The following is an 11726-nucleotide window of genomic DNA, read 5'->3' on the forward strand; positions in this document are numbered from 1 at the left end:
ATCTCCAGTTAAATTATATATTTTCACTCCTTTGTTAATGATGACATCATTCAAGTAGTGCCCAACTTTTATGTTATTCATTCATCCAGAAAGATAAGAAGTCTCGTATTCAATCATTTATTTTGAAAAAAACAAATTTACGATTAGATAACACTGGTACAATCATGATCATACAAACAAAAGTTTTTTACGCATGTCAAGTTTAATATTCTAAAAGTAAAACATGAAGTTTGATGGGATGGGAATGAAGTCCAATGATAACTTAACAAAACGTTTCCCTTGCTTTCTATCACAGTCACATTTTCACGATTTTTTTCACACAGTCATGTTCACCTTCAATTTTTAATCCACTTCTTCCATTCTTGAAGCATCATCTTCATCGCCTTCCAGTGGGGGCATCTCTTCAGGGGTGGCCTCCTGTGCCTCAGGCATTTCTTCCTCGTCAATGCCTTCAAATAAAAAAAATTATTGATAATCTACATCATGCATTATAAAAAAAGATGTAAGCCAATACTGAACAAACTTAAGATAAATCACATACCAAGACCAAGTTTGATCATTCGGTGGATTCTGCTGGCATGAGTTCCTGGCTCCTCCAGACTGAAGCCTGATGCAAGAAGAGAAGTTTCAAACAGCAACATGACCAAGTCCTTTACAGACTTGTCATTTTTGTCAGCCTCAGCCTTTTCCTTCAGGGACTTGATGATGGAGTGATCAGGGTTGATCTCAAGGTGCTTCTTGGCAGCCATGTATCCCATGGTACTGGAGTCGCGTAGTGCTTGGGCCTTCATGATTCTCTCCATGTTTGCTGACCAACCATACTGACTGGTTACAATACAGCAAGGTGATGTTACCAAACGATTAGATACAACCACCTGTTACAGAAAATGAAAAAAAAAAAATGCTCATCTTTCATCACTGCAACATACACTCTTTACCTAGAAACCTGACATCATTTAATAATCTTGACATTTCAACCATGAGTTTTGTGAAGAATTACTAGAAATTACTACTGGAAACTACATTTTCATGTGACCCTAAAGAAACAAGAACTTGGTGGCTCAATCTACTTAAAATGTCAACTTCGATTACCTTCTCAACTTTCTTGTCCAGGATTTCCTTCATAACTTTGCAAAGCCCCTCATACTCAGCTTTTTGCTCCTCAAATCTCTTTTTCTCTTCCTCATCCTCTGGGAGTTCCAGACCCTCCTTGGTGACATTTACCAGGGACTTTCCATCGTACTCCTTAAGCTGCTGTACAGCATATTCATCAATAGGGTCTACCATGTAAATCACTTCCATTCCTAGAAAGAACAAAATGGGTAGGAAACAATACATCCCAATAGCAATTGTATACAATTCCTGTTAAATAAACAAGTAAACATTTTTTTCAAGTGCTTTTAATCAGATATTTGCTTACCCCTCTTCTTAACACGTTCCACAAATGCTGAGTTCTGTACCACCTCCTTGCTCTCTCCTGTGATGTAGTAGATGCTCTTCTGATTTTCTTTCATCCTGGAGACGTATTCTTTCAGGGATGTCATTTCATCACCCGAGTGTGATGAATAATACCTCAAGAAGTCTGCCAGTTTCTTCCTGTTTGTGGAATCCTCATGAATACCAAGCTGTTAATAACAAAGCATTGACAATAAATAGATAATGTTACCTTGACGAGGCATTAAGCTTTGAAATTTCAAATAATAGTAAATTTCCCAGAAAAATCACATACCTTTAAATTTTTAGCAAACTGTTCATAGAATTTCTTGTAGTTGTCTTTGTCCTCTGTCAGGTCTTCAATCAGTTCCAGACATTTTTTCACAAGATTTTTCCTAATCACTTTGAGAATTTTGCTCTGTTGGAGCATTTCTCTGGAAATGTTCAGTGGCAAATCCTCAGAATCCACAACACCCCTAACAAAGTTCAGGTACTCAGGAATGAGTTCTTCACAATTGTCCATGATAAAGACTCTGCGCACATACAATTTGATGTTGTTCTTTTTCTTTTTGTTTTCAAACAAGTCAAATGGAGCTCTCCTTGGGATGAACAATAAAGCTCGGAACTCCAATTGTCCCTCCACTGAGAAGTGCTGCAATATACATAAACTCAGATGATATTCATGAATATAAACATACCATGTGCAACGAGATCTTCAGTATTTTACACAAGAAAAGTTCAACACAAGTTACAATTTTTAATATTTAAAGGGAGATCACTAAAAGTAAGAATTGTCTGCATCCTACCTTAACAGCCAGGTGGTCCTCCCAATCATTGGTAAGGGACTTGTAAAACTCGCCATATTCCTCCTGGGTAATGTCATCTGGGTTTCTGGTCCAGATGGGCTTTGTTTTGTTCAGCTCCTCATCCTCGGTATATTTTTCCTTGATGGTTTTCTTTTTCTTTTTATCCTTGTCTTTGCTGTCATCTTCCTCATCCTCGTCTAGGTCTTCCACCTTGGGTTTGTCTTCTTCTTTCTCTGCCTTATCTTCCTCTTTTTTCTCTTCCTCCTCTTCATCATCGGACACTTCCTTGTCACGCTCTTTCTCCACTAGGAGTTTGATGGGATATCCAATGAACTGGCTGTGTTTCTTTACTACTTCTTTGATTCTCTTCTCCTCGCAATATTCAGTTTGATCCTCTTTGAGGAAAAGTGTGATCTTAGTCCCACGACCAAGTGTATTCTCTGTGAATATAAAAATCCAGTTTAACAATTCAACTTCACTTCTTTATCATAAAATGAAGATCATATTCAAATACCATTCAAACACAACTTGGTACATTGCATATCAATTTTGCATAGACCACACCCCCCCAAAAAATTGTATATATCCATGTTTTAGGCAACAAACTGCCAAGTTTTTGAGACTGTGGTCTCAAATTTGACAAATCCTTTTATCAAATGACACAAAATCTCACCTGCAGCAGTTCTGACTGTGAAGGAGCCACCAGCAGCAGATTCCCATATGTACTGCTCATCATCATTATGTTTGGTCTCCACCACAACTCTGTCAGCAACCAAGTAAGCAGAGTAAAATCCCACACCAAACTGACCAATCATAGAAATGTCAGCTCCAGCCTGCAGAGCTTCCATGAAGGCTTTGGTACCAGATTTGGCAATGGTTCCAAGGTTGTTTACTAAATCAGCTTTTGTCATTCCAATTCCTGTGTCAATGATGGTAAGTGTTTTGTTTTCTTTGTCTGGAATTATGCGGATTTCCAAATCTTTCCCAGAGTCCAATTTTGATGGATCTGTAAGACTTTCATATCTGATTTTATCAAGGGCATCTGAAGCATTGGAAATCAATTCTCTCAAGAAGATTTCTTTGTTGGAGTAGAATGTGTTGATGATCAAGCTCATCAACTGGGCAATCTCAGCCTGGAAGGCAAAGGTCTCAACTTCACCATCATCCATCTGTTCTGGCTCAGGCATCTGTGAAAAAAACCCAATCTTTTGTATGATGAAAACAGCTAGATGTAACTATACTGCAAAAATATTTGTTTGATAATATTCATAACAAGGGTGCCCCCTACCAATGTTGACTAGTAAATTATCATGCCACATCTAAATGCCACTTGCAAAGCAATGATAGGTATTATTTACAAAAATTTAGAAAATCTTTTGGTAAAAAAAAAAATCCCTACCTACCTACCCCTTTTTTTTATGGAGGTGTAACCAGAACCATAGATAGAATGTTCTATCGTTAAAATGATAAATGTCCTACGGACCCTGTTTAACGATAGAATGTGTTCCGTGTATTGTCAATGTAGCAAAGAAAATACGGGAGATAACTCTCAGTGCATACACTATGAAAAATTCCGAGAGTTCCGAATGTCAACATGGTGTGTAAATTTGAAATGAGTAAAAAACGTTGGTGAAAAAAGTGAATTCTTCCATTATACAGATTAAATATTTAGATGAAAGGTACTTACAGTCTCAAAAAGGTTTGTTATGATTAATTTAACTGTAATTTTCAATGCAACTTCATTCATTTTCTCCAAAATCGTTTCGGAGCGATTCTGCAATTTTCTGCTACATTACGGATATATGGGAGGCATTCAACTGTGGTGAGGGCCTGTCCCGAGACACAGATTATTCTAACTACCAGAACCACACATATTTTTGTTTGGCCTTATTCTTATTGAACTGTAGTAGGAGTAGCTTTTAAAAATAATTTTTAAAATTTTGTTACAGATAAATGACAGACAAGTTTACTATCGCATGTCCTCTGGTTTCTGACCAAACTTCCTTGCTATTGCTATTGCATAGGGGTGGGACGATACACAGATCTTGCCATAAGATATGTATCTCGATACATATAGCACGATACGATACGTATCTCGATATTATGATAAATTATAAAACTATTAAAAAAACTTAGTATTTGTTTTTATTTTTTGTCTTGACAATAAATCAACAAATCATTCTATATCAAATCATATCTGATATTTGAAATTAATACTTGAAGTTCATCAATTTCATTGACTAAATATTTACAAAAACAATATTATTTGTACGTATTGCCAAATGTCCATAAACAACTTGTTTATAGAAAGTTGGGTAGTTCATCAAGAACACTGACTAAAAATTCATTAAAAAGAAAAACATCACATGTACATTATTATTAATTGCTGAAAGTCTGCAACCAAGCTGAGTTTACAAAAAAAAAAATATTAATCCACAATTTGTTTCAAAATTTCAAATTCTTGAAATTAGAAAATCCATGCCTTGTTATGAGCTGTTCGAGCCAGATGGACTAACAATTAATAATATCAACTACTGTGGAAACGATACTTTCTGTATATCACACGTTTTACCGGCTTTACATACGGAACTTTTCTTGTCCCATCTTCCGAGGATACTTAAAAGTGAAAATGTTTTATCCCTTATCTCCGACTTGTAAGTTCTAAAGCGTGTTGTCAATATCAATATCATCTCTTCACTTTGTACAAGCCGCCATTTTTCAAGGACGAGTACTTTCATTTTCAATTTTTGGATAAGTTGTTCGTGTATCTTTTCGTACCGATATTTTAAGGCATGTATCGTAAACCATATCTTAGCAGAAAATATCGATATGTATCGGTGTATCGGTATATCGTCCCACCCCTACTATTGCATTCAATTTATATATGCAGATTTGCATTATTTATAGCCAAAATAAAATTTTGCTTTTTTTGCACAGTAAATTTTAAAGATACCATCTGGGATATTAAATTCCAAATGGGCTATTATATCACAACCTGACAAGAATTTCGGTACATTCTTCATGAAAGAGGGGACTTAAAATTGCTACTTCCTAATCAGCGACTTTTTTTTAAAACTCTTAATATTAAGCTTTTATCCACAATTTATGATCTTCCTTTTGCTATCTACAGAAAAACGCAAGCTTTGCCACTGTCAATATTATGCTGCAGCCAAGTATCACATCAATACAATTTCTGCCAATACTCAGGGCAGATACTGGTTGAAAAAAATCAATACTCAATACGGAGAAAAATTGAGGTTGGATACTTAAAATACCCCACCCCCTTTTCACGAAATGTATACTGAGAAAAGAACAAAGTATATCTATAAATCAGTGTCGGTTGGCGCATGGCTTAACGCACGTGGTCCAAGATCACGCTCTCCATGACAGTTTGCAAAAAAAATTAAAAGGCAATTTACTATAATTAGCAAAAATTAACCTAATTTCCCAAAGATCAGAACACATTTAAAACGTTTGAAAAAATTTGATTCAAAATTCTTACCTTAACGTATTAGAAGAAAATTCAGCAAGACAAGCTGGTCAGCGTCCACCGGTGTCAAACCCACGTTGTTGAAGTGAGTAACACACAATGATGCGCAACGATATCTGTGTAATATGTGCAAATATCGAAATAAATAAGGCAAACACAAATTAACTAATACATAAATAAGCGAAAGTATGGGATATCAGCGCAAAACATTTTATTTGACATTATACCTTTCTGATTTACTATTTGATTCTGGACCTATTTTGTGTATAGCGCAGTCGTACTCGTTTATATAAAGTAAATCGCTCCAGTCGAGAAGATTCGAGCGGAAGTGATATCATAGTTCCAGATCTTTCTGCGGAAGTTTGGAACGCTGAGCCGATTTCTAGAAATTCTAGAAATCGTACGAAAAAGTCTGTATATTGCGCATATCAGACAGACAAGGCCCAGTCTATTCTAGAAATAGCTAGGCCTGATGATTTTGCAGATTTCCGAATTGAGAAAGTAAATAATAACAAAAATAATAACGAATAAAACAAATATTTGGAACAGGGGAAAGAGAAAAAACACGCAAAAAATTGACATAATTTAATTTTTTTTTGGGGGGGGGATTTTACTAGACATTATCCTTTTTAAATTTATGTATTTTTTCCCTTCACTTACCGTATAAAAAGGGCATAGGGAACCTGGCAACCCCATCCCCTTTGGTTTTTTTTGGGGGGGGGGGGTTAATATATAATGCTAAATAAAAGATATATATATATATATATATATATATATATATATATATATATATATATATATATATATATATATATATATATATATATATATATAAACAATTATCAAAGTTAGATCAATGAACGACATATACAGTAAAATTACCATGTATAGATTTATTTTGTCCTCTCACGCATCTTACTGCCAGAGGGGTCATATATGGGCTCTACCCACTGGCTGCCACAGGGGTCACATATGTCCCATCAAAAGTATTTTATATAAAAAAGTATTGATCTATTCAATGTTTAAGTTTATAAATCATGTATTTATTTAAGCATTTATTTGCTCCAAGTAATAAAAATTGTAACGTTATCTTGGCAAATATTGAAAGACAACCGTGATACAATGACGACGTCAAACTCACAGTGATGACGTCAAAAACGTCACAATACATACAGGGCATATTCAAGACACTTTGCAATGGACTTTGCAAATTATAAATGAAACGGTCTTTGATTTTTTTTGGTACTTTTACTATAGATTAACTTTAAGAGTCACCAAAAAAAGAATAATGATAATGACTTCATAAAATATCATAGCCTATTTTAAAGACATAGCTTAGAATCTTTGTTAGTGCTTATAGTTTGCAAAGTATGATAAGTATACTTGTATTGTCTTAATTTTTATTCATAGAAACATACATAGAATTTAAGATGTATCTTTCCCTTTCGTGTTATTAAGGGGACGACTATTTAAAAAAAGGGGGGGGGTGTCAGATTTTGGAATTAAACAATCTGCCCTTGAAAATTTTGTTAATAAATCATCTCTTCTACCTTAGGAAGAAACTTTTTCTGGTAAAGAAAGTAAATAAAAATAAAATTTTAAAATTGTATACCTTGTAAATAAATACTGTTGATCATTTTTTATTCGCGAGAACTTCATTTTCGCGTAATTACGCGAGACATTGTGCTCGCGAAAATTTCATTCTCGCGTTTAGAAGTATTCCTAAAAATTATATAGAGCAATTACCACATAAATCGAGAAAATTACCCCCTCCACCTAACTTTCCTCTCAGTATTTTAATTTTCAAAGGTCAGTTTGTAATAAATATCCGTTTTGTGAATTACTGAAATTTTGATTTTATAGTCTAGGATTGCTAAACGATCTTGGGGCCTGAGTTTATACAGAAAAATTAGATTATGAATTTTTAGCTGATCAGAAATAAATCAGATGTTTATGGCTATTTAGTAAACTTCACTCTAAAAACTTGATTTCGGGAATCAAAAGAAAAATATGGAATGGGAATTTCAGAAAATCAAACCAGGAGTACATGTACTACATGTACAAGTGAATCATGGGACGTACAGACGCCATTTTTTTTAAAAGAAGGAAAATAGTTTAATTTATGTTTTGAAATAGTGCATCTTCAATAAATCTTTCTTCGATTAATATATTACAATTTAATGTATATATCAAAAGATCTACAGATAGAATATTCGCTTGATTTGTTATACATTTGTAAATTCGGTGACTGCGGGATGTCACACGAAGAAAAAACTTTTCCTCCCGCACCAACTATTTTTACATATTGAACGATCCATTCCTGAGAAACACTAACTTATTTCCTGAATTCCGATATGTTTCTGAGAAAATAAAATCGTTCGCACTTTGTGCATATATTCCTCTGACAATTTCTTTATATAGTAGTAACGAGACAGAATACTTGAAATACATTTTTAGCGGGATTAATATTTCCTGGTTTTTATAAATTACAGTGGCATAGCTTCTATGTATGCTTGCATGCCTAAGCATCCACATTATTATTATTTTTTTAAGAAAAATACAAAATTCTTTGAAAAGAGAACGTATTTTAATAAATTGGTATCAGTGTTCAAAGATAAATTCTTTTGCATTATCCAAACACTGCATACTCAATCTAACACTCCTAAATGTTGTCAATTTCCGTGGATCCCCCCAACCCCCGGCTGGGGGAAGACTAAACGCTTCCCCAGACCCCCTAGCTTGATTCAGAAAAAGCATCCACATTATTTTTGCCTATAGCCACGCCACTGAAATAAACATCTATAACATTATTCCTGTTCTCATCCTTAAGCTGTTGTTTTGAAAATTTTCATTATTTGCCACCGACCTTGATATCAACATATCCATCAATGAAAGAACCAGAAAGGTGGAGGACAAATTGCTAATAACGCACATGGATGCATATTACTGCTGGATGCTTGTTCAATTCAAAGGCATTTTTGAGGCGAAATCATCGCCTTTTTTTTTTTTACACTTGATAGTTAAATTATAACAGTGTATTGATATGAATAAATTTAATAGCTACCCAAGTAATACTTGTATAACCTCGGTTGAATTAGTTTACATTTTTAAACGACATTCATCGATTGGATATGATCTTCTACAGTTTCTGAATTCTCTCAGAAACAGGCCGTTTATCCGTAAAAAACATTCTTGAGGAGATTGGTGATTTCCACGTTTGTTAAAAGGAAAATCGTGCGAGAGTTGAACATATTCTGCACCAAATGTAGGAAAGCCGATTGTCCTTTCATTCAGGATTGTTTCAATTTCAATGCTAAATTGACCGTCAAAGAAGTGTCTGGGATTGGGGAGGGGGGCTTGGGATTTGAAATGATTTCTCCTTTTTTCGATCCTCTGCTTTGACTATTACTAGTATATTTGTTCTGCACAACAAACGTATTTATAAGAATACTTATACAACTGGTCTGTTTTACCAAATATCTAACGACTATCAGAAAAATGTATTTTATGATTACATGTAACTTAATTACTTTTCTTCTTTACATTAAATTTTTGAAAATAAAATTTATTTTACAACAATTTTGAAATATCGAAATTTTCATGCAAGCAATACTATTTAACAATATGACTACATGTAATTAAAGAAATGTTGTGTTCTGCAATTACACGTAAGCTGTGTGTTTCTTTTACATTCCATATGTTTCAGATAGTTCATGTATACGTCATTCTTTAGATTTGCCTAAAGATTTCCATTAACCCTGCTTACAATCAGCAGAAAATTTTGAACAGAATAATTAATCAAATTTGTAAAATTAGGCCCATCAGATTTTAATATCATCGCATTAGACGGGACATGTATGAATTTTAAATTCTTAAAGTGGGACATATATGAATTTTAAATTCTTAAAATTACTGTTTGAGTTTCATAACTTATATGTTGTCGACGTTTCAGTCCAATATCCATAGTAAGGAATTTCATTTGGGGGTGTTGGAGGGGGGGGGGGGCTATCAAACAGAAATTCTTTGATAAGCTAAAAAAAAGTATACAGGCGCTATTTATGTTAATATTGGAAGGGGGGCAAGCTAAAGTAACTATGTTTATATATTGTACTAGCTTTGTTTCCCACAGTCTACCATATATCGGTAAAGCTAAGGATGTGTTACGGCCCCCATGCCCCCCCGCCCCCACCCCCGGTTTCTATGGCCATGACGTAGACCAACTCCACATGCACGCCTTTACATCAAACAATTTTCTCAATGACTGAATGTTCCAAAAACAGTTTATGATATTTATTAATTTCACCAACCCAAACCCCCCAGCACCCCTCCAAATATTTGTAACACATCGTTTGCTTAGCCCCCCCCCCCCCGCGATATTCAGCTAGATCTACTTCTGTAAGAAACATCTTATTTGAAATTATGTGTCAAATTTATGAAAATTTCTCTTTTTTTCTGCACTTGAAATTCTCAGATAAAATATGCTTTGTTTGAATTCGTCTCTCGGCAAAAATGAGATAATACATTGTATATAATTTAACGAGCTTCGATCCCTAGTAAATATTATATTATAGGCCTAAACATTTTAAAAAATACTGGTAACGTAGGATTTTTTTGTATCCCAGCGGATCGAATAGACATACAGAATAATCTTATTTATTTTGTCCAAAAAAAAAATTCTAGGAGAAAAGTGTGGGGTTTATTTAGATGACGTTTTCCTATTTTTATAGCAAAAGGAAGAAGCGTTTTACATAAAATACTAGTTGAATTTATAACTAGAATACTTTTAAATTATGTTATTCTCTCTTCTAAATGAGAGATTTATAAGTTGTAATTTAAACAGCAGGAAGAAAAAAAATCAACTCATTATTGCGTTTAAAATGTTCTTTTATTAAATACTCTTTTACATTATGATTTTTATTACTTTGACAAATTACGCGGACTTTTTCTTACGACTGTGACGTAATATTAGCAAAGGCCAAAGGAGCTGACGTAATTAACTCAGAAGTTGAAATGTCCTTGTGTTCGTTATTTAGTAAATTTATAAAATTATTACAATAAAGAATTTATCTTCAGGATGTTGCTTACAATTAGAAAAGAAATATTCAATGCACTCTGTTTCTTGTAAGAAAAAGTTCTGGCGTATCAACTGCGCAATTTTGACACAGTTCTGGCAGTAAGAGGGTTAAAATGATATTCGGGAACCTTCTTTGGGAGGGGGGGGGGGGCATGCTAAACATTTTATTCTGAAGGTGGAGAGCCAGATGTTAGAAATTACGAAAGCCTATTAGGATCAATCTATGAAGAAAAAAAATTAAAAGGCATTATTACGCCTTTCTAAAAGGCGTTACGGTCAGAAAAATTGTGTAGATACATGTATAATATCATTGGCCTTGTCATGATTTGCTCTTTTTAGGAGAGTTTTTTTTTTTAATATTTCTAAATTTTTAAATTATTTGTGCATAAGTAATTTTAGAGAGTGTTACTTTTATCTATTTGTTATGGCGTTCTGCAGGTTTCATGCATTTCGTTCGACCCAGTAAATCAACATTAAGTCATTTTCTGTCTAAATACATGTATATTATTTCAAAAGAATTTGATGCATTGGCAATGAAATTCAAACAAACAGAAGCACGGAAAAAGGGGGGGAGGGGGTGTTTTTTACCATGCCAAGACAAAATACGCATTCTAGTTTTAGAGCGAACTCAATAAAAGCGGAATTAGCGTTAATCTGTGATTTTTCCCCAGGGAGATGTGTGCGAGGCAATTAATGTCAGCAGTTTTGAGGGAAGGATCTTAAGTTTTACTGGTTTTAAATTAAAGCTAGAATACTTATTATATAGAAGCCTTTGCACTTTTTTTCCCGTTTTGTTGTTGTTGTTGTTGTTGTTGTTGTTGTTTTTTTTTTTTTGTTTTTTTTTTGTTGTTTTTATTTTTGGAGGGGGGGGGGGGGTTTCCATGCAAATCATATGCGGTTAAAAAAGTAAAAAAGAAGAAAA

The 11726-nt window shown here is 34.1% G+C and overlaps 1 protein-coding gene across 1 annotated transcript; it reads right to left on the bottom strand.

Moving 5' to 3' along the window:
* Positions 1–101: 101 nt before the first annotated feature.
* LOC133182328 (heat shock protein HSP 90-alpha-like) lies at positions 102–5812 on the bottom strand. Its single transcript, XM_061317130.1, has 8 exons — positions 5743–5812; positions 2914–3427; positions 2241–2680; positions 1730–2086; positions 1421–1625; positions 1093–1304; positions 542–875; positions 102–449 (listed from the first exon to the last, which is right to left on the bottom strand). The coding sequence occupies exons 2-8, from the start codon at positions 3425–3427 to the stop codon at positions 343–345; spliced, it is 2169 nt and encodes a 722-aa protein (XP_061173114.1). The 5' UTR covers positions 5743–5812; the 3' UTR covers positions 102–342.
* Positions 5813–11726: the final 5914 nt, after the last annotated feature.

This window comes from Saccostrea echinata, unplaced genomic scaffold, assembly GCF_033153115.1.
Source record: "Saccostrea echinata isolate AGI-Se365-2 ecotype Australia unplaced genomic scaffold, CSIRO_AGI_Sech_v1 ptg000009l, whole genome shotgun sequence".
Taxonomy (NCBI): Eukaryota; Metazoa; Mollusca; class Bivalvia; order Ostreida; family Ostreidae; genus Saccostrea; species Saccostrea echinata.